The sequence below is a fragment of the Centroberyx gerrardi genome, chromosome 15 (genome assembly GCF_048128805.1).
Source record: "Centroberyx gerrardi isolate f3 chromosome 15, fCenGer3.hap1.cur.20231027, whole genome shotgun sequence".
Lineage (NCBI taxonomy): Eukaryota > Metazoa > Chordata > Actinopteri > Beryciformes > Berycidae > Centroberyx > Centroberyx gerrardi.
This window is the reverse complement of record NC_136011.1, coordinates 9295814-9319132: the sequence shown is the minus strand read 5'-3', so window position 1 is coordinate 9319132 and position 23319 is coordinate 9295814. Positions and strand designations below refer to the sequence as shown.

The window sequence follows — 23319 nt, the reverse complement described above, 5'->3', positions numbered from 1 at the left end:
TGTTTGATGTAGTGATTATCGAGTGTCTTGTTTCAGGTGAAGGATCTGGTTCTGTTGATGACCACACATTTCTAGGCAGTGGTGATGCTCCAGACTCTGGCCAGTGAAGAGCCCTTCCTCTGCTATTCAACTCTGATTGCAGAGAATCAACCTTTCCCCCCCACTGACAAAGAGGAGACCTCATACTGGACCTTAACTGCCTTTGACGCCAGCCTGTCAGCATTTGTACCGACCAACTTGACTGTGAGTGGGCTCCTGTCGCCACCTTTACCCCCCCGTGCAGCACCTTCTCTGTCAGCATCCCTCAGCTCTCTCGAGCCGATGCCCTCAGGATCAGTGGGTGACCGCACCTGGGATGAGGGAATGCAGGGTTGTTAGTATACTTTATCTTTTCTGATGCCCTTAATGTAATCATCTGGTAAAGTAACAAATGCCGTGCCTTTCAGCCTCGGTGCGTCACGTTCCCCCGACCTGCAGCCTATTCCCTTCCAGCAGGGGTTTAATTGAGTGAGTAATTCACACGCAGTTAAAACCCTTTGTAGACTAACTGCTGTAGCTGACATGCTCAAAACTCTATTTGGGAATGAAACGATGATGGATGACACTGGCTTTCTGCTGTTTTGGAATGTCAGCGACGTACTTTTTGTTTGAAATGCAGTTGTGCACCAGAACATAAGAATGTTTAATTCTCATATTCCCTAACGAAAAATGACTATAATATCCCTATAATAGCCTATTCCTGGAGGGGCTTATAGTGTGTCTTAATAGCGGGTTTATAATGACCTCATTATACTTTATGGTATTTTTATCTGCTGTGTTATCACTACAATATTCGTAGAATATCCCTATGATATTACTAAAGGGATTTATAGTGCTGATGCGATATTTGCATAGTATCATTTATTATTCAAATGTATTATAGGAATAATCAAATGTGTGTGTGTGTGTGTGTGTGTGTGTGTGAGGACATCATTCAGTTCAAACAACCCTGATGCCTAGTCTTCAGTGTGTGAAAACGACACAAAACAGCAAATTATTCTATTTCACACAATAACACCGGTCCCAAATATTGCTAATCCCAAGGCTGATTGAACACAAAACTAAAACGACATTAAGATATTCCCCCGTTAATTAACACAATAATTGTACACCTCACGGACCAATAACTGCAAATTATTACAGCGCGTACGTGGCGATTAACCGTTACTTACGCACGTGAAACAATCACATTGCCTAACTCGCGCCTATTTCTTAATCGATGGAATGGAATATCTAAACGCCACTCTCTCCCTGCGGACCGCTTGGCTGCATGGGTCCAATCTGACGGGTTATTTTTAGAGCCCGCTTAACTAAATATATCCCCTCCGTCGTTTGTCATCGCGTCACAACAAGTAACGTTATCCCATATTTCTTTTCTTTTTTCTCTCCCTCTCTCCCACTGGCCGAGTTGAGGCAGAGGTATCGGGTTAATGTGGAGTTTGGCTATAAAAGGAGGGACGGCACACAGGGGCTTGACACTCACACACTCAGCATCTACAGCCTGCAAAGGTAGGAGAGGACACATGCATCTTTCTGCAGCTCTACCACTTTCTCCACACACAGGAGTTTCACTATTTCTCAAGCCAAACTACTGCATTTCAACTTTTACTCATTCAAAACTGGGATTTTCTAAAAGGGAAAAAACACTGGATTGCTTACTTAGACTAACAAAAATCACTAGAATACTTGCATAGTAGTCCTTACAGGGCGAGTTTATAGTGACCTTATCGTACGTTATGGTATTTTTTAAGTCTATGATATCACTATAATATTCCTATGGGATATTATATAAAGTTTAGAGTGTTGCTGTGATATTCTAACATTTATTATAGGCTTACTTAGTTATTATTTGCAGTTATATTACTATAAAGTGGCACCTCACTTTTTTTTTTTTTTTTTTTTTTTAAATTTAGATATATATATATCTATATATGATTGTGTATGTTTTACACCAGGTGGCCACATCACCGTCAAAATGACTATTTGGTGCGACTCCTGCAAATGTCATGTCAGCGCTCCCTGCACCTCGCATCATTTGCCTGTGGATCACCGCCGAGCAGTCTGCAGAAGATCCAGGTCAGTGAAAGCCCTTTACCCTCATTGGCCTCTGCTCCGTCCTCTAGTGGCTGAATCAACACATGGCTTGCCACAAAGTTACGACCTGAAACTCTGTAACACCTCTAAGAAGCCCTGTGTACTTCTTAGGTTTGTAGCGTAGTATAACTTAGCCCTAGTGATGGTGTTAATACAGAGAAAGTCAACCTTGTCATCAGGCTAGAAACTGCAAGAAAAATCACTGCAATATTCCTGTTGGGGTTTATAGTGTGTCTGTGGTTCTCAATAGTGAGTTTATAGTGACCTTAACCTACTTTATGGTTTTTTTTTTATCTGCTGTTGTATCACTATAATATCCCAGTACAGTATACAGTATACAGTATTCATATAGGGACTTGGAAGTTTTGCTGGGATATTTGAATAGTATCCTTCAAAAAAATTATAAAATCTCTATAGTTCTTTTTTGTAAGGGCCGTCTGCTAAAACTGCTGTAAGCTGCAGGGATTCAGATTGATATAATTCTCCTTTTGTGGCACTTTTCTCTGTGCCTGTGACGTGGGGCGCCCCGCTCCGAGGACACCCACTTTATAAGGCAATGGAGGAGCAGCAGAAGCCCAGCCTCCCCGTTTGTTCGACGCCCACACTGAGACACTCGCGGCTATATAAACCCCCGGCTCTCTCTAGATGGGCCCAGACAGATACTGATCACATAGACAAGTCTGTTGAGAGTCCTCATTTTCTGCTGCAGACACGACAGCCTCTCGTATTAGCAGTTTCCATAGGAACCCTTGATATTCAAAGTCCATTTCAGCTCGTGAGGAAGAGGCACCAGAGCTCTCTAACAAGGCACTATTGTGAAAAAGAGGCTAGTTCAGGCCAATTATTCTTTTTTACCATTTGTTTTTTTTCTTGTTTGTTTTTTCAGACTTGCCATGAGGCAAAGAGCGTCTTTAGATAGATTATGTGAAATGCAAGTGTGACAGTAGCGAGAAGTCTGTCTCCCCGGCTTTAGTTTCCTTAGCTTCCTTCTTCTTCCAACCCCTGACATCAGTGACCATGGTCTCTCACAGGTCCACCAAAGGGGCGTCCAAAGCTCGGCGGGACCACATCAATAATGAGATCAGGAACATGCGCGCTCTGTTGCCCATCACCCAGGACGACCAGGAGCGTCTCTCCTACCTGCACTCCATGTCCGCCATCTGCACCTACATCAAGAAGTCTGTTCTCTTCCAGGGTAAGTCCTCAAACTTCACAGTCGCTCTTTAGCATCTGAGAACTCCTTATCTAAATTCAGGCCGCTTCGCTGTCAAACAAAATGGAACTAAGTTGGCAGCACCTCAGGGGATATATTAAAGATAGCAGATGTGTAAATCTGCAGAGATGTATATGCAGTGCAGCCGAGCCTGAACTCATTTTTTCCCACCTGCAGGATTCCCAGCTGTGAAGAGATCCGGCTGCTCTCTGCCGTACGAGGCCTTTCTCCAGGCCCTGCATGGCTTCATCCTGGTCACCACCGCCCATGGGAGGCTGGTCTACGTGTCGGAAAACGTAGCTGAATATCTGGGTCACTCCATGGTGAGACTGTTGATTCACTTAATTTCCATTGACATTTTTTAGGACTTCTTATTTGGAGCGTCTTTTGTGCTTTCCCTTACTCAACTTTATTGTTATTTATTCATGGTAGCTAATGTTGAAACTTGTACCTTTTCCAGGTGGATGTGCTTCAAGGAGACACTTTCTATGATCTGGTGGAACGCTCTGACATTGATATTGTGAAGTCAAACCTGAAGATTGACAACAACTCATCAACAGGTAATATTAAATACTTATAAATCATTTAAAGGTGCCATGTGTAGCATGTTTAAACATCAGTATATCATTGTCAAATAAATGGTCGATAAACATGTTGGAAGTGATTTTTCCATCGGCCTTTCACTCCTTGCCAGAGACTCTGAAAGCTTTAGCTCTGTTTTGCTGAAAGAAGAGCGCCCTCTTCCTGTTTTGTGCCGTAAAGCAGTCTAGCAGATTTCCCACGATATCCAACATGGTGGCTGACAATGTAAAATGCAGTGTAGAGGTTGACAATCTTCTCAGCAATGGTCTCATTTGGTTATGATAATTATACTGTATCAAAAATAATGTGGCAATGAGTTAATGTTAAAAACCTTTAACATGAACTACTAAATCATTCATCTACTACTACTACTGAACAACTGAACTACCTGACTCTAACCCTATCATGTTTTCTTTCCTCAGAGAGGAGCTTTGTCTGTTGTATGCAGACCTCCAAGGCCTTCAGGCTCCAGCATGGCAGCTGCTGCTCCATGCTGGTGCGAGGGAGCTTCCAGTGTTTCCCCCAGCCCCGCCCAGCCTCCGCCTCGGCCTGTCCCGCCGAGGAGCTTCTGTTTGTGGCCCTCTGTACCCCTACGGTCAACCGCCTGCGGAGCGCTGACTCAGCCCACTTCTGCCAGAGCTTCAGCAGTGTCCACAGACTGGACATGACTTTCACTCAGCTGTCCGACAGGTAGGAGTGGAGACACCACTAAATGGATGTAATCAAATGATTTGTTCACTGTGATGCAGTGTTCCATCAGAGATGTTCATGACTGTTTTCTTTTCCAGTGGTTTTTATTTTTTGGGCTACTCAGCTGAAGAAATGTCTGGTCGATCTTGGTACAGTCTTCTCCACCCCGAAGACCTCTCCTTGAGTGCAGATTCTCATAAAAGTTTGAGTAAGTATAGAATCCGTGGAATGAAAATTAGTATTACGCTGGTTTGATACTTTGGACAAAAGCTCCTTGCAATGAAAAACAAGGTGTTTAGGTTCCAAAAACATAACTAAACATTTTTTTCAACATTTCAATGTTTTTTGGAACTTGAATACATGAAATACTTTCCACAAACTTACCATGTTCTTTTTTATGACACCAGCCCTTAGGCTATCTTATCATAGGTGCATTCTTAATTTTTCTCTCTAATGAAGCAACCAGTGTCCATATGCTTATCCAACATAATACTTATGTTGTACTAAAGGGGCCTCTAGGGTCAAATGTTTTACTCAAATGTTTACTTAATCTAGCACAAATTTTGAAAGACTCCAGCGATTATATTGGATGTTGAAAAGGTGCTCATTTGATGAGAATTGCTGTAGAACCTTTATAGTGTTTATTTAAATTTCTTTCTCAATTTTTGTAACTTTTTCAGACTTCAGTATTTAGCAATGGAAAACTTAATCAGATGCCTGGTGTGATTTCACTGTATACGTGTCACATGTTTCATGAATTTCAAGACTGTTCACCACTGAGGAAGGTGCATGATAATAACCATGAGTGTTTCTTCCCTGTCCGGTCCAGTGCAGGCAGATGAGGGCTTCCAGGTAGAGATGGTGTTGAGACTCCAGCACAAGGATCTGTCTTGGACCTGGGTCTACATTCGAGCTATCAAGGACTCTGAGTGCCAGGAAATCAGCTGCACTAACTACATCATCAGGTATGTGGAATTACTTCATTGACCTTCAGCTGACCGGATTGAGTGTGTAAAGAAATACTGGTCCATGAATACATCATCATGTGAAAAACACTGCCTTTACTTACACAGTACTCTGCTTTTACAGTGAAACAGAGGCCAGATTTCTCCTGCAGAAAACCAACAGCGATGCCTTCAGACCGTCCTGTCAGACAAATTCCTGCCACTCTGCAGCTGTACAGATGCCCCACACTCAGGGCTGCGACCTCACAAAACGTTTTAAAAGGCAGAGGACGTCTGACAGCCAAAGCGAGGAGCCCGGCGCCAAGACTCGGAGGGGATATGAGCGAGACATCCTCTACGTGGCGCGCGCCTCCTCCCAAGGTGACGGCTCACCTGCTCCCGCGGGAGACGGCCCCACTCTCTTCACCCCTCCCTACAGCCCGGCCTCCTCCAGCTCCCCTCTGCAGGAGGACGAGCTCAGCCCCGACTTCCTGATGGATGTGCATGGCTACACAGATCAGAGGCTGTCCTCCCCCGAGGGCTCTCCGTCCTATTACTCCTACCCCGAGGCCGGGCCCACCTGTCACCAATCACCCTCCGACTCCCTCCCTGCAGCCGCCGAATACACCTTCGATCAGGGAGGCAGCAGCATGACCGGCGCCCGCTCTCCAGATGCCTCCTTATCTCCGGCCTACGATTTCCAAGCTCGATTAGTCCCAGACCGCCGGTCTGCGTCAGATGTGTGCGAGAGCCCCGCGGACTGCGGCCTGCATCAAGACGACTTCGGCCTTCTGGAGCAGCCGCAAGGGGGCAGCTCTTTCCAGGTGCATCTCGTTCCCCACAGCGTGTCGTCGCTGCACTCCAGCCTTCTCACCCCCAACCCCTCCCCCACATCCCAGGAATCCTTCCAGTACAACGAGAGGGAGCAGGTAGAGATCAGCATTCTGGCTCAGCAGATCTCGTCCTTGGCCAGCAGCTTTGACATGTACCGCACCCTGAGCCCGGTCCAGAATACGTCCCAGGCGGCCGCAGAGAGCCCGCCTCTCTCTGCCTGTGACTGGCCTCAGCGCCCCCCTCCTCCCACAGTCGTTCCCCTCAAGCCGGAGCTGGTCCTAGACGACGGTGTGTTCGACAGCATCCTGAAAGACCTAGATATGGTCGCAGGGAAAGGCCCCGGTGTCGTTTCCTACAGCTACCAGCAGGGTTCGGCATGTGGAAGGACTGTGACCCATCAGCTGGACCAGGAGCCCCCCCGCCTCTCCACCTCCACCCCAGAGGTCTCGCTGCCCGCAGAGCAGTTCGGCCCAGCCAGCATCGCCTGCATGGATCCCTTCACTTTCCAGTTGGGAAGCCATGACCAAAACACTGGGTTGCATCAACTCAACCACTATCTGCACAGTAGCCTCCAGCAAGGTAATTTCTAACATACAGTCCAGCCACTGAACTAATGGTTTTCTGTTTAGGCTTTCTTTCATATGTTTAAGTTATCGATATTGGAGTTACATGCCACTAATATTATTCTCCCTCCTCTTTCAGATGGACTTGTTGAAGAAAACTTGTACTGAAATAAGTCTGTGACTTACTGTACTACCACTTGTATGACATATTGTCAAGGCAATCATTCCTCACTGGATTCAAAGAAGAGTTTGAGCAAAGACTTTTAAAGGACATCTTTGCTAAAGAGTTGGAAACAGTTTCCCCAAATGACTTATTTTTGAATGTACAATAGAATCTAAACTAGATTCTGAACTTTCCCTAGTGGACCAAACTTGTAGACTTTAGCTTTGTCTCCATTCCTCTAGACTGCTGTCATCTTTCCAATGTGTTTTATGTTGTTGATGTCTCATATTGTATGAAAAAGGTACTTTTTTAAATCTGTTTTACAACACTTACACACTGACAGGGAATTTACTTCTTGTTCTAATATTGAGTGACCACAATTTACTATAGAGCACTTTATTAAAGCCATTGCCACAAGGATTTTATAAATGAAAATACATATTGGTTTGAAGGAATATTACCTATATTCTTAAACTACCTGGATGAGCTATATCACATAGATCATTATTTGCAACTAAGATCCACTTGTTAACATTTGGTTTTACTTGCCTTAAAAAAATCCCACAGAGGTATGAAAGATACTTCTCAGTGTTTGCCTGTTTGAAAAGGTTTACATTCCTTTATTCCTTTATCTTCTCAGTGTGCCTTTAATGCATTTATGCTGTTGTACAGGAAAAAAGGTGCACAACCTCAATCAATGAGATGATGAACTGATCACAATGATGATGATTGTTAGTTCAATACCTACCTCAATGGTACCTCTAAATTCATTCCAAGTCTGAAGTTTCTTAATTAATTGTATTTATTTAGTTTGAATACACTGACTTAACCTTTCCCTCACTAAATAGTGTTGAAAAGTATTTTACTTTACCATAATGTGAATCATGTTAAATGTTACTTGTGTTCATTGCAGATATGTTTTTATTTTTGTTTGATATTGGTACGTGTCTAATTATTCAGTGTTTCATAATGTTGAAATGCAAATAAAACGAATTAAAAATATATTGTGTCTTGGCTGATATCTTGATGAGAGTATACAACATATCATTTGTCTTCCATGAACACTTTCAGCACTAGACAGCTCCCCAGTCTATTTTGTACACTACCGCCCTCTTTCTGACTCTTACAGTAAATGCAATGACAACTATTTTATTGAGCTGAACATATTGATACCTTTAAAAACCAATCACACATCACATTTCATGTTTACCCCATTAGTGCCAAACTGGAGTGTGTTTCTGTCTGAATGAGATTAATCAGTAATACTGTAGGTCACCTTGGAGTGGTGTGCGTAGCCCAACGTTTTATGTAATGAAAACATGAAATGCACCTTTTTTGCAGGATCAGTTATATATCACAGTTGTCTGCTGAGTGGTTCTTTTTATGTGCAAACCTGATCAGATTGCAGCTGGATAAATGGCCCCATGCATGAAGTCTATTGGGCTCTTCAGTGCTCCATTGATTTTTACATGTTGTGGCTGGGGGGGGGGGGGGGGGGCATATAAACTGTACATTGTAGAATCAATTATCTGCTTAGACAGATGTGCAGAGTCAATGCATAAATACATTCACTGAGTTAGACAAAGAACAGAATTGAGCGGGCGTCGAGGTGACTGACGTATCGCTGGTTAAACAGAGATGTAGCTGCAGGCACTTGGTCAGGATGCATGTCATGAATGGGGAAAAATGCTGCACAAGCTCACAGGGAGCACCACAGTCATGCTGGTGCAGTGTGTGCAATGCAGTGCCCCCACGTTTTTTTCCTCATAAAAGTTGAAACAACCACTAGATGGAGTGATAGCTCTAATCGCTTCCCAACATAGCACAACATAACAGCTTGGACCACAGTCATGTCATCTGCATGCTTTTTGTGCAGTATTCCTTACGCCATTAAGTGTGGAGGAATGTGGAGGAGAATCGTGTGTGTGTGTGTGTGTGTGTGTGTGTGTGTGTGTGTGTGTAGATTAGAGCATACTGCACAAAAGGACATCATTCAGTTCATTCATGAGCAAACAATCCAGATGCCTAGTCTCATCCACAGAGACCTAATTAAGAGTGATGTCTGTTGAAGGTACAGTGGCAAATAAAGTGCGTAACAAGTCCCTGTGATAAGTCAGGAGACGCATCTGCTGTGCCAGGATCTGCCTGCATCGCTCCCTGCTACCTGCAACAATGATGATTTCCCCCGGGCAAAGTGGCACGAACTCCGTGACAGAGGCACTTCCATCCAGACCACCGTGACAGCCAGAGTCCACCTTTCCTTTTTCACATCACTGGCAAAACACTCAGCACTCACAGCACGCCCAGGTCTCCACAGAATTTACAATACAACCGGCTATTGTACGGATATAATTGTATCATGGGTGTCTGTGGAAGTGTTGCTGTTGTTGCAACTCTTTCACTGTGATTCTGATTTCCCACTGTGAGATCAATAAAATCCTGCTTATGTTATTATTATTGTCACTTTGATTTTTATTGTTTTTTACATAGTTATACAAATCTTACAATAAAGAAACACTTTGTTTGGGAATTACAATAAGGTCCATTTTACCCATTTTTCCTCAAATTGTTCTTCTTGCAATCTCAAAGTATATGTGAGATTTTCCATAAGGAAGATTCTTTGACAATATCTAGCCATTGTCTCTGGGTAGGAGGCTACTATGTTATTATTATTATTATTATTATTATTATTTGTAGTAGTAGTAGTAGTAGTAGCAGTAGTAATGGTAGAAGTAGTAGTGGCAGAAGTAGCCTAGTAGTATTAATGTGCAAACCTTTTGTATTGCAAACCTACATGTGAAGTTGAGGTTACTCTCCGTCTTTACAACCTCCATAGGTGGATTGTCTGTGTTTGTCTTACATGTCTTAATGAAAGGTGTTGAGTGCTGTATACAATGTGAAATAAGATGTGAAAATCAAGTTAACGGCGAGGCAGATCAGGCAGACAGAGGAGGGCACAAACAAGTAAACACATAGAGATATGGAGGCAGACGTGCTTTATCTCTCTGTCTCGCTCTCTCTCTCTCTCTCGCACACACACGCAGACACACAAACACACACACGCTCACTTTGTCTCTGTAGCTTGGGTTAATGCATCACTTAATTACACAGACGGCCCTCCTGTCCTCCTAATATTAAATTAACATGATGTGAGATTAAATTAACCAAATCTATGCCTCGCAGGAGTGGTGAATTAGGGCTGCACCGGTGGAAATGAATGATGAAATGCGTTTGGATGATCCTATGATCCATATCTGGGGGAAACGGCGGTGCAGCTGAAGATAATGTTGCACGGTAGCACTGACAAAAGGGAAACACAAGGAAAACTGTCATCTGCCCTACTTCAGTAGCTTCCAAAGTGCTTTCTCAGGTGGATGGCTGGAGGGCGGATGCTGAGGGAAGAGCGCATCAGTGCAGTAAAACAGAGCAGCTCATGGATGCGATTCTTTTCAAAGCCGTGCACGCCTCCCACGAGCAGCCAGGGTTTCATATCCTGCCTCACCGGTGGCTTCTCTCAAATGATTACCTCATTTCCTTGCACAGAAAAACTCTCTGAATTGAATTTGATAACACTGATTTCAGACAACAGGGCCTCAGGTGGCACTGCTGCGTCTTCGTTTATTTGGCGGGTTTCATGCTTTTATTGTTGGTGCAACCGAGCTTGAGGGCGCTGTTGAAAGCCTATCTTGCGGTACAGTCTGAGACAGATGAATATATGGAAGTGGTATTTTGCTCCGGGATTGTCTGGCGGATGGAACCTGTGACCAAGAAGATGACCTCCAAGGTCAGAGGGAGGTGTCATACATCAGAAGGGAGACCTGTGGTGTTATTGGATGTTAACTTGAACCAGCCTTTCCATTCTCTCCATTCCACAAGGAAATACTGTTCAGTGTGTGACTCATTTTCTCATTGTCTCAATGTGTGAAACAGCAAGCCATTGTTCTGGGTGGATCACATTTCCATGTCTAAAACGTTGCACTGTGTCCCACTTTTCAAATGAGGCCCAACACCTGACCGGCGTTCAGTCAGCGCACACCAACGCTGTAATTGGGTTAAACAAAAAGACCCAAAATAGACTGCAGCCCGTTCCTTCAGGGCTCCTCCTGTTTTCTCCTGTTGCAACGCCTGAAACCACATGATTCAACATCGGATCACACTTACACACAGTCAACACATCCTGTTGATATTCACGAGAGTAAGGCCAGCCAACCGGGGAGAAGAATGCAAACGACAGCCTAACAGCGAAGCTTACTTGCATATGAATTGTTTGATTTATTCTCTACCACTCTCTCCGGGAAAAGTCTGCTGCCGAAGGCGAAGCACCTGTCCACAGAAGAGACATAAGCATCCCACTGCGGCGAGATCTGATAAATATGCTATCTCTTTTGTTGTTGGAAAATTCTTGTGTATTAAAAAAACATTTTCTCATTCAAGAATTTACCACGAGGGATTTTAGAATACGTGCCTGGATGTAGTATTGTGCTTTACAGCATTCCCAAACAGATTTTCCTAGCTTTCAGTTCATTTCTGTTCAAGTAATACTATTGGTTTTAGGGAGGAAAATCTCTCAATATACTGTGTATTTACCTTCCATAAGCCCATCCTCCAGCATTCACAAAATCAATGCTGTGGGCTGGAATTCCAATACTCAGCAGCATATAGGTGGATCTCTGCAGGATACACTTTGATTTTTCAAGGCCAGTCTTGTACATGCAGCAATGTGGCTATTACAGCAACTGGATAAAAATGACAGTGATCGCTTGTGATAGCTTAATGACCAAAGATGATTCATCAGTGACATTCGGTAGAGGCTCCTCATGAGGGTTTACATGGGGTACTCATATATGGGAAAACATATCGGTTGTTTCAGGTGAAGAATGGTGACTTGAATGAATGACTTCAACAGGCACAAATCTCCTGTCTGAAAATGTCACGATTGCTCTCTCTTTTTTATTTGTGTTTGATTGTGTGTTTGTGTTTCTTTTGTTGCTCTTTTGTCATTTTGTGACAAACACGTCTTACATTGCATTAGATTATGTCATTTAGCAGACACTTTTGTCCAAAGAGACTTACAATAAGTGCATTTTGTCAAGAGCAGTCAAACAGACCGTATATCACAGTCTTCACTGCTAAGCCTTCAATAGAAATAAGTAGCATTTCTAGAATCAGAGAGTTTTTTTTTATTGCTTTTTTAGAGTAGAAGGGGAAAGGGATTGTTACTTGATAGGTTATACATTACATTTCATGTCTTGTTTAAAAGCATAAGTCATTTTAACTGGACCTGACTTGACTTGCAAACTCTTACTTCTTGTGAGTGAGAGCTTGTGTTTGTGTTTGTGTGTGTGTGTGTGTGTGTGTGTTGGGGGGTTGAGGGGAGATGTTTAAAATTCATCGCAAATCATTAGACCCTTTCAGTGCTCAGTTAGCTTGGGTTTAGCCCTCATTAATAATGCTGATGGTACGACTCCCTCAAAGGGCACGAGGCCTCAGCCACTGCACAACAGAGACAATATCCAAGTTAGATGTTTCACTGCAGTCCTGGCTTCTGCTCATCCTTTAAAAGGAAACTTTAAGCAGCTCAATAATTGTTCTAAACCTCTTTGACAAAAAGAACAAAGATCGCTGCTACTCCTTCCTTTGACACTTTGGAAGACGTTTGCTCTACAGATTCTGATTGTGCTGTTGTACAGTCTTTGTCGTTTACATCTGTCAAGTCCAATTGCTGCAAACAGCGGAGTTGTGATTGCAGCTGAAGTCGAAGTCAGGTAGAGAGGATTTCGCTCGCATTTCTGAATAATGCATTCTCTGCAGGATACTTGGAATTTCTTGGGATTGAATTAACATATGTGTAGTTCTATAGTTATTAATATTTCTGAGTAACAGTGAACCCAGCAGGAGCGGGAATCTCTCAACTACAGAAGGAACCTCTCCCTCTCTGATGTACTTCAGTCCATGAGGCAAACTTTGGGTAGCGCTGGGGACAAGACAAAACTCGTGTGGTTTCACACATCCATAAAGTACAGTCGGCATAGCGGGAGTCAGTGTGTGGGTGATCCGCTATGCTATTTGAAGGATAAAAAAATAAATTAAAAAAAGACAGAGAACAACATGGAGAAGATAAGCAGAGAGAGAACATCCCCATGCACCTGTTCAATGAGACTCTTTCCTTTTTATCACTTGACCTTTGGGTATAAACAGTTGGAACTTGTGAAGCTACTGTCCACTGTTACTAAGCAACAAAGCAACACTGGTTTTTTTTTTTAATATAAATATGCATGTTGGGAAGTAGTGGATGATAGACACTGAGTGCCATTTAAATGCAAGTGCTCCGGATAAAACATCACACAACACTCAACAGGTCTAATTCATGATAAGGTGTTTCATCTTCATATCAGCATCACAAGTATTCTGGTGTTCAAAGAAGAGAATATTCTGAATATTACCATGGAAACAGAACTTACAGTACACAGACTACAAGCAGGGATGGTAAATGGGCTAAAGTGTTAACAAGCCTCAGTATCCTGGCTGATATTAGCATATCCCAGATATCATATTTGAATTTCTAATAATAAGGGGATGAGCTTATCCATGGCGTTATAAACAGGATATGGCTTTTATTTATTATTCAATTCTTAAACAGAATACTTTAGTAATCCAGATATTACAGGAATAGAAATGTGTGTGAATAGTTTCCCTAAATAGTTTGTAAGATCCATCCATCTGTTATATTCTAGTTCAGTGCAGAAATTGGCAGACTACCTTGACAAGGGAAAAAAAAACAGTCAGAGAGAGACTGTACAATCAAGGTCACACACTTGACTTTGCATTAGCATGGAATTGGTTGGTAATATAGGGAACAATCTAATAAAATGAACAGTGCTGAGAGGTTTCTGTCACGGTAATATATCCTTGAGCTGGGCATATTTCCTCTGATTTGTGAACACTGTCTTGCTTTTCGTTCATTGGCACCTTTTATCCATCACCCGTCTCATGATGTCTCTAAATCACGTTACATGTAAAATCATTCGAAATGACAAAAAGAGACAAGACCCATCAATTTTAATGATAACTATTTAGCTCATTTCAGCTCTCGCTAATGGCAATAATTGGAGATCGCACCGCCCGGGCGACAATTTGGCATTTCCCACTCATTAATCAATTCATCTTACACTCAGATTAATGTGCTGACAGTGATCCCGGTGACCCCGGGCCTACAGGGAGCCCCCCGTCACGTGTCCCGCACCGCACAGGACATGCAGACCCCTTCCTAGTTCCTACAGTCCGCACTGGTGGGACAGCAGTGGGAGACTCCAAATAGAAAATGACTTTGGGCCTACTGCCAAATGCAAAATAAAGATGTCATTAGAAAGTAATATGAACATAGATTTGCTACACATACTTTATTGTACAATCACAGAGCACACCCGCGCACGCACACACACACACACACACACACACACACACACCAAGCACTGTGTGCTCTGTCCTCACAAAAATCAATAATCATTTCATAAAGCTAATCATACATGAATTCTTTGCATTTTGAATAGGAAAGCAGTTTATTAGAATAGAATAAGCTAATTTTAAGAATTCACATATGCTATCTCTGTGCCCCAGGACAGATCAGTCAGTGTCTGTGAACTTGCACCACTCTTTCCTAAAGCTAGAAATCACAGAGAAATCCCTTGAGTTTGTGATGTCACTGGGGTGTAAAATCAAGGGCTGCTCCATTGACAATGAATGTGGCAGTGACTCTGTGGAGCTGTAAGTTGAGTTGTCAAACCATAATGAAGTTCATATTCTAGCACTGCAAGCAGGCATGAACCAGAATTTAAACTTCATTTTGGTGCGGGAACTCACACAAAAATCTTATGGGACAACAAAATCAATGTTGACCCATTCTTTGTCTATGGAGCAGAGATTTGACAGACCCAGTGACATCACAAATTCAAGGGTTTATTCTAGGTTAGTTCCAGTTTCTAGCTTTAAGAAAGAGTGGTGCGAGTTCACAAGTATTGACCACGGGTTAAATCCAGGGTTAAAGGAGGAACATATGTGAATTCTTAAAGTGTGTGGTATTCCCCTTTAAAGTGGCTGCTTTGCCCTCTCAGCAAGCCCGGCTGTATTGAAAAAGTCTGCGCCCCTCAAGAGGACCTTAAAACACACATACAGCCAGGAGCTAGAGCCACAGAGTCTACAAATCATTTTCCTTCTGTTGGCCTCACATCGTCAATATGAGCCGCCACGTGTGTTTCCTCCGCACAGCAAACACGCGCCTCGCTCCTGTGTTCTTTTCTAATCTGTGTGTTACGAGAGGGTTGGACGGATGCGGGTGTCTAATGGGACTTCTGATGATGAACGCTGAGGCATTGACACAAGGATGATTTATTGTACGGCAGTCACTGGGAGTGCGCTCAGGCTGGGCCACCCAGGGAGATGCCTTCCATCACATCTCATTTGCATTCACTCGATTCCTGCGCCGACAATGACTCACGCCACTAATGAGGCACCCACAGGACAGGGATGCGTTCGGCTCACTCTTTCTTGTATCTAGTTACGCCATTGTTTTATCCCCCGCCACAAATATGCAAGCAGTGCCACAGCAGAATCTGCATATGCAGGGTAATTGTTTTACATCTTGCAACTCAGTATACATAACAGATTTACGATTCATTAGCAGGCATGTCCCGTGTTGCAGACGCTCACCTGGTTTTGTACACAAACTGTGAACAAGTAGACAAATAATTCTGCATCAGAAACCAGGTGCCATACCGCAGTATGGCGCCCCCTGTCAGAACAATGTCACCCCACATTAAGCCTTATTTACATAGTGATTTATTGAAGTTTTGTCACTTTTATTTTATTGTCTGAGGTTTTGATGCAAAGACTGACTGTACTATGTGACAGATTAACATTAGTTTTCTTCTTTTAGTTTGCTTCTTTTTAGTGGTATTTTTAGTGGTTACTTCATGGTGTACCAGTAGGCATACATAAGAATTCCTACCAATGATACCATCCGATTTTTTAACAAACCCACTCCCCCCTGCATATATAACCTGCAACTTCACAGTTTTCTTAAGACACCATGGTTGCGTCCCGTTGGCTGGAATTTATTCATTTTGAAGACGCTGGAATTTGTGACAACTCAAAGATTATGTGTAAAGCATTGAGTCACCTTACATGTTTGTTCTGGTCCAACCCGCCCATCTCTGAACAGTGCCTCCCTGCGTTATGTCCCGCCCCAACATCCCGTTTCAACTGGAAATGCGTTGAATTACAGAAGCAAGACGCCATCTAAATGCTTTCTGTGACATGAAGAGTCGTAAAAGGTTTGCTTCAATGTGCAATGTTCCAAAGGCTTATTCCACAAAACCAACTCTTCAAAACCAACTCTGAATATACCCTAAATGTAGATAATGTGGTAATGTGTTGACTGTTGTCAGTGTTGCAGACAGTCTAGTAGCGGGAGGAAGTGGGAGTGTGAACAGTGACAGAGAGGTAGTTTGAGATTTAATCACTCAAAACCTCTACTGAGGATTTCTTACCCTCATTCCTCCTTTCCGCCTAATAAATCCTGCCCTAATAAAGCAGCTCATTGCTATGAAAACACCTTTGTGAAATCAAAATACCAAAATGAATGTGCAAATTGAAATTTACGAGTCTAATAACAATCCATGACATCACTTTAGGCTTGAATACATTTCCTACACGTCTCCTCTTTAGCCGGGGTCCTCGGGTCATTCTTCATTGGAGAAATAATTGTTCTGTGGATTGCTCTTTGAATAATCAACACCAAAGGCTAGAGCACATTGGAAAAATACAAACTGCTCTACGGAAGTCAGATATTGAATGTGTAGCCAATAAGAACGCATTCATAATTCAATATCAGATGAAGTACGTATATTTAGTATCTTGGCAAATCAAAAAATGGATGCTCAGATCCACTGTTAGATGCCCTTTTGAGGGTTTTCATGTTATTTTTTTACCAACAAAACTGCTACTTAATGTCAGTAATGTTCAAAGAGTTGCGAATTCAGACATCAGACACTGTATCTAAACTTGACGGTGGCCTCCTGCGGTGCGTGGCCTTTCAATTCAGAGTGCCATTCCTGGAAGAGTGCTGGCTGCCTGACTGACAGGTTTAGTGGGCGGTAAAGATGTGCCGCGTTCCCCGGAGCAAGACGTCGCAGTCGTCCCCACCAACTTCTCTGTGTCTTTTCTCTCCTATCGATCCGAGGCAGTTAGACCGTGTCCGGCCATATGAAAGGGTCGCGCGGCCTCTCTTTATGTCGTCCAATGTCACTGTGGACGGACACGGACGCCAGTGGCCACTTAGGCTACATAAAAGCCCGCAGGGAGGCGTGTAATGCTCTGGATGTTCCACCGCAGCACTTTACGGGCCGCCTCAGGGAGCGGCCGGAAGGCGTGTGAATCAGCTCACACGTCCCCCACCGACAGTGACACATAAAAAAGCGAAAAGTGAATGGCCCCATTGGGGGGGAGAGAAATACAGAGTTCACTTCATTCCCGGCTTATACTAAAAGTTGATTGAAATGACTCCGTCCCCTACACTTGGCAGGGAGAATCAAGTATTAATTACAGTTAATCAAACTTTGCAGATTATAGGGAAATGCGAAAGGGTCAAAAATTGGACGACTGCTCTCTGAGTGCTCGCTGGCTTCATTCGGGGCATGTTGGTGCCTTTTAAGTGTCTGAGCGGCCTTCTGCTGAGGTTGGAATTTCTGCGTATTAGCAAGTTATTAACTTCCCCTAATAGGAAAATCCTGCTCTTGGAATGCAAACGAGGTGAGGGAGCAGTTAGGTGACAATGAGAGCATCGCTCAGCCGCTCATGGGATAATAATGATGTGTTCATTCATGCAGGGGGTGAAACGGCCTCCCCGTCCTTTAGTGTTGGTCTAACACGAGCATGTCAAAAGTCTAACCAGAGTTTTCTTTAAGTGTCTAGTCATGAAATTGAATGCCGTGGGTCATGCAGCATTAGGGCGAGCTGGGACTTTGTCATCAAGAATTTTAATTCTGACTATACTGTGCGGTCTGAACTGACTGCCTTGATGAGGATGGCCATTTAATGACCATTGCTGGCTCATCATTCTTCGGGCCATCTTTATTCATGTCTTTATTGATTTTACAGAGGTGATTATGTAATTGTGAAAACATGTAACGTCAGGTGCATAAATCACTTCCCCCTGCAATTCTTCATGATATTCAACTCAATTATCGTTAAAATTCCTCACAACATGACATCAGTCGTTTTGGACATGATAAGAAAGGCAGTGGTGTATGCAAATAAGTTGCTTTATATCTACATCCCAGGAAAAAATACATGCAACTTAACCATTAGGACTTTATTTAGAAGAATCCTTGTTTTATGTGTGGATTCATTTTAACCCTACATTCCACATTGCAGAGGTCATATATTTTACAGAGGCACCTTTTACCTAATAACATTGTATATTAAATTTTTTCTTGTCGATATTATCAATTTGGATTTGCACCCAACACTTTCTGATCATCTCTATAATGAGTTCACCAAGTGAACCACAGAGGATGTTTAGTGACTAGTTTTCTTGTACATGTTGGAGCAATGCAGGTGGTCGTCTTAATATCATGAAAATTTGAAATGATTGTTTGTTTCAACAAACAATGTTTATAATCTAACTAATTTTAACTTTCTCATTCAAATATATTTGCATCTGAGTTATAGTATGTGCAGCCAAATTTACACTCATTTAACAAACTAAATTTACAGCACACTGTAAAGTCTTTAGCAGTGATATGGTAGTCAAGTCAAGTCAAATTTTATTTATACAGCACATTTCATACACAGGGCAACACAATGTGCTTTACATAAAAAGACAATACAAACGCAACACAATCATAGAAGTGCAAGTGCAGAAGATAAACAGGTGTTAGTGCAGTTATACAAGTTATATATAGTAAATAAAAAAATGGGCAAATTATGACCTCCAGACAGTGATCATCATAAGGTAAATGACCACAAATATAAACAAAAATCAATTATATTTTCATAAGAGTTCAGAAAGTTAACTTTGGCCATAAGACTTAACTTTGATACTACTGATGTGTGATGTATACTATGAATTCTCTACCTTTATGTCACTCTAAATAAATAGGTGAGTCTATTCCTCACATAAAGAGGTGGGTAAATTGAGTTTGGATGGGTTTACCCTTCACTACATGTCTGATGTCTGTCTTTGCTTGAAAGAGATGTGACTTTGTGAATATACTGTATGTGTGCAAGTTCAGCTGCATAATGACAGAGATGAGAAGAGAGAGATGATGAGAAATGTGGAAGCAACGGATTACACTACAGCAGCCAAAGCCATAACCTTGTCAGACTGAAACCAATGTGAAGATCCATGACACTAAACTAAATCAATTTAGCAATTAAAACTGCTACTGCAATCTCACACAATTTGGCTGCACAACAGACAAAAGCGGTGGCAGTAATTAACTGGAGTGAAACACATTGTTCAGACCTGATGACGTGTCAATAACTGTCTCTTTTACATCCCCCATCCAATGTTTGGGAAATGAGGTGTGCGACAGGAACAAAGTGAGGGAGGTAAAGAACAAACAGCTTCCCGAACACACGCGCATAACGCAGATGGAAAAGGGCGGCATCAATTAGCAGACGTGTTCCACTCTGCGTGTGGCCATGTTTTTTGTGGCGTGTGGTTAGAGTGCTCTCCATGCATCAGTTGGCCCCATTATAAAACCTCTCAAAAATGTCATTAGAACCAGTGACCTTTCAAAAAACACCCTATGTGCTCAAACATAATACTTTAAGGCTCACAAATTCAATTCACAATTCGTTGGTCAAATATGCATGTGTTTCATCATGAAATTACACATTTGCAAAGGTTGCCACCCGCTTGGTGGAAGCCGATCCTTCCCCCCACAATTCTTGGTTTGTGACAAGCGAGGTTGAAAAATCAGCTGCAATTTCTCTTTGTCTTGTCCTCTGGCAGAAAAGACAAAAAAAGTTCAGCTGATGGTGATGTCAAGAGCCTGTCAACAGTTCCAGCTCAAGAACTGGAGCACAGTCACAATCTCAGCTATTAATTTCCTCTGGATCAGTAGACAAACTCGTCGTCCTCACCCTCAGCTGAACCCTCAGCCTGCTTCCCACTGCACCTTCTGTGTGACTCTCTGCCTCAACACTGGGCTGCAGGGACAGTTTCTCCCTCCCTGTGTCACATGACGTATGCGCAATAATATGAGCGATTAAAACTTCAAGAATAGCGCTGATTTGGGATCACCGGTCATTTCAGAAGCCCACATACGCTTCAGAGGCCAACTGGGACACACGGTCAGGTTCTGGGATGTTTCAAGGCAGCGGGGTGGCGGAACGTCCTTTAACTAGAACGCCTCTGATTTGGCAACCATCCACCCTGCTGAAGTGTCCTTGAGAAAGACACTGAACTCCTACCAGCTCCAGGCCTGCTGTTCTGTAACTGACCTCTGACCTCCCTGTGGAGGGCGGCAAACAAAAGGAGCATTTCCCCTTCAGGGATCAGTACCAGAAAATGTTTTACCCACACAAGCCGAGGAATCAAGGGAGGAAGAACACAAGCACACCGTGTTACGCAGGTGAACTCAGATTATTAGATTGTGAACTACAATTAGAGCTCCAGTAAATCCCACCTCCTATTCACACAGATTTAAAACACACACAGCCAGCTTAGTGAATCAGACCTGGCAGTCTTTGGGTGAACACGGGGTTACAGGTTGAAACGTATCTCTATTGGCACACTCTGTTCTGGCTTCTCGTGGCCGTATCAATCATCTCTCTCCAAAGCTTCTCATCTAGCACTGATCTCCTCACTCAGGAGCTTCATCCCACAGCAAACATGATTCCCTGCCTAACACCTCCAGGCGTCCACAATTACTTTCACAGTCGCGTGATTCCAAGCAACTCGTCGAAGAGGAAGCTGGCGTCGTGCAGCTCGACGTGTCTCTATCTCTAATATGGCACTTTTCCTCCACTGAATTTGCCAAAAGTAGATAAAGAGATAATGATGGTCTGTCCTTGTGTCAACAGCACATTTCACCCATGGATCAATTGATAGATTGGCTTGTAATTTCCCTCTTAGCGCGAGAAAGAAAGTGTGAAACAGAGGGGAGAGCATTCTAATTTGCTCAGACGAGCTCCCTCCGGCGGCTCCGACAGCTGCTGATGTGTCTCTAATTGATTTCCATGGCATCCTCAGATGAGTGTGTAAGAGAAGAGCAGGGAAACTACGCTTTGTGTTGGGAGCACGCAGGTTCAGGCCCACCAGCACCGGGAAGACGGTTAGGAACTCTACTGAAGTTGTCCTCTATTCCCCTTCACATCTAATCAATCATACCAGTGAAGTAAAAGTAATATCCATGTTAATTAATTAACGAGCTAGCTTGACAGCTACATTTATAAAGTGTCTTCGCATCAACATTTAATACAAGAGTGTGCAAATTGGGCTCCAATGGATGCTCAACTGAAAAATGAGAGGGAATATAACCTTGTAATTTGCATGTCTTCCAGGTTTTGAAAAATGCTGAAGGTGACTGATTGCGTTTAGAGGCGGAATCATCCCTCTATCACCCTCACCAATAACAAATGAGATCAAGCCAGTCATAACTGATTCAAAGGGCAGTTTGTTAAAGGGCAGTTTTCCCCAAAAGAAAAAAAGCAGCTTGCTCTATTTAGTCTCTTGATGAAACTGTGTAGCATTTTTCAGCCTTATTTGACAAGGCACTTAACCAGCCAGCCCTCCTCTCCAGCCAGGGGACCGAAAACCCAAACCCTGGGTGGATCTTAGTTGTCTTTTCCTCTTTAACTCTTAGCAGTGTCATGCACACAGCATTTGTCTTCATGTAGTGCGCTGGACGGCAAAGGATTTAGAAGAGGAGCTACTCTCAATCTTTCATAGTGCCAGAACCTCTTTTTGAATATTAAAAAGGCTATCTCCTTGATCAAAGAGCTTTGGCTTTGGACTCTTGCCAGAATGAAGGCACAGGATGGATATTGTGATATAAATGCACCAGCGTATAGCAGAGTGAAATAAATGTATGGAAATTTTACAGAAATAAAGATATGGTTATCATTAAAGCCTGGTTCTTGATGATTGTGTTTATGTGTGTGTGAGTGAGAGCGAGAGCAAGAGAGCTACATACTCTTCTTTGTAATCCAAAGGAAGCGAGGATTAATCATTGACAGGTATTTTATCATCTGCTTATATCTAATCTTTATGCCTGCTTTAGCACATCAATAAACACATTAGTATGGTGTTGCCAATCGATGCGTGCAGACAGACAAACCTTTTGGCCAAGGCCACAGTATTAACAAGAGCCTGGGAGATCAGTTGAGTCTCACTGCAAATTAAACCCCTTGAACTCCTCACCTTGCATTCAGCGCCGGCCCAACATTTATCAAACATTCATAGCTGCAAAGCCATTTGCATCAGCACAAGACCTACAATCAATTCCAGGCTTAGAGAGAGGTTTACCAACTGGAATGCTGTCAATAACTATTTAAGATTCACTGTAGATTTCCCATGCGTGAATCGACGTCCTGCGTCCCGGGTCGGCCGCGCGTTCGTGATTCATATTCTTCCAGGCCAGTCTCAAGTCTCTTCCAGATGTCTGTGGTCTCAGACTTGTCTTGACTCATTTTGACTCGGTCATCTCTGCCAGTAATTCGTTTATTTAAATGCCCTCTCGTGGCACAGTTTCTAAGATCTATTGTGATCCACTAGACTCTGCAGGGAAACCACCTGCTGTTACAGCTTTGTGGGATCAGCAGCTGAGGGCATTAGATCTACATCCTAACTGGAAAACTGTTTCTTCCAATTTTAATTACACCTTGAAAAACATTATTCATGTCAAGGTTTACGCTACATACTATTGGTATCAGATGAAACTACAACAATTTTTTTTCTCATATATGTAATATCAACACATCTGACACATTCCAGTCTATATGTTCTGGGAATGTCCTGTTGTAGCCTGTTCTCTGTGCCTTGATTAAGATCCATTATGTATCAAACCCATGTTTATGCTTAATGACGATACTGATATTCAGTTAAGAGTTACCGAACCATTAAATGTTATTTGCAGGTTTTACAGCAGCTATGAAAATAATTGTTCAAAATTGGATCACTCCAGATGTTTG

At 42.9% G+C, this 23319-nt stretch overlaps 1 protein-coding gene across 1 annotated transcript; it reads left to right on the top strand.

Moving 5' to 3' along the window:
- The first annotated feature begins 345 nt into the window (after positions 1-345).
- Positions 346-8065, top strand: npas4l (neuronal PAS domain protein 4 like). Its single transcript, XM_071922587.2, has 11 exons — positions 346-507; positions 1448-1548; positions 1995-2115; positions 3165-3328; positions 3524-3669; positions 3807-3906; positions 4351-4618; positions 4717-4826; positions 5448-5583; positions 5708-6975; positions 7099-8065. Exons 2-11 carry the CDS (start codon positions 1470-1472, stop codon positions 7125-7127), a joined length of 2421 nt encoding a protein of 806 aa, XP_071778688.2. The 5' UTR covers positions 346-507; positions 1448-1469; the 3' UTR covers positions 7128-8065.
- Positions 8066-23319: the final 15254 nt, after the last annotated feature.

Excerpts from the sequence above, each read along its gene's own strand:
- npas4l (XM_071922587.2), top strand. The coding sequence starts at position 1,470 with ATGTGGAGTTTGGCTATAAAAGGAGGGACGGCACACAGGGGCTTGACA. Across the intron at positions 1,549-1,994 it reads AGCATCTACAGCCTGCAAAG|GTGGCCACATCACCGTCAAA; the intron begins GTAGGAGAGGAC and ends GTTTTACACCAG. Across the intron at positions 3,907-4,350 it reads TGACAACAACTCATCAACAG|AGAGGAGCTTTGTCTGTTGT; the intron begins GTAATATTAAAT and ends TTCTTTCCTCAG.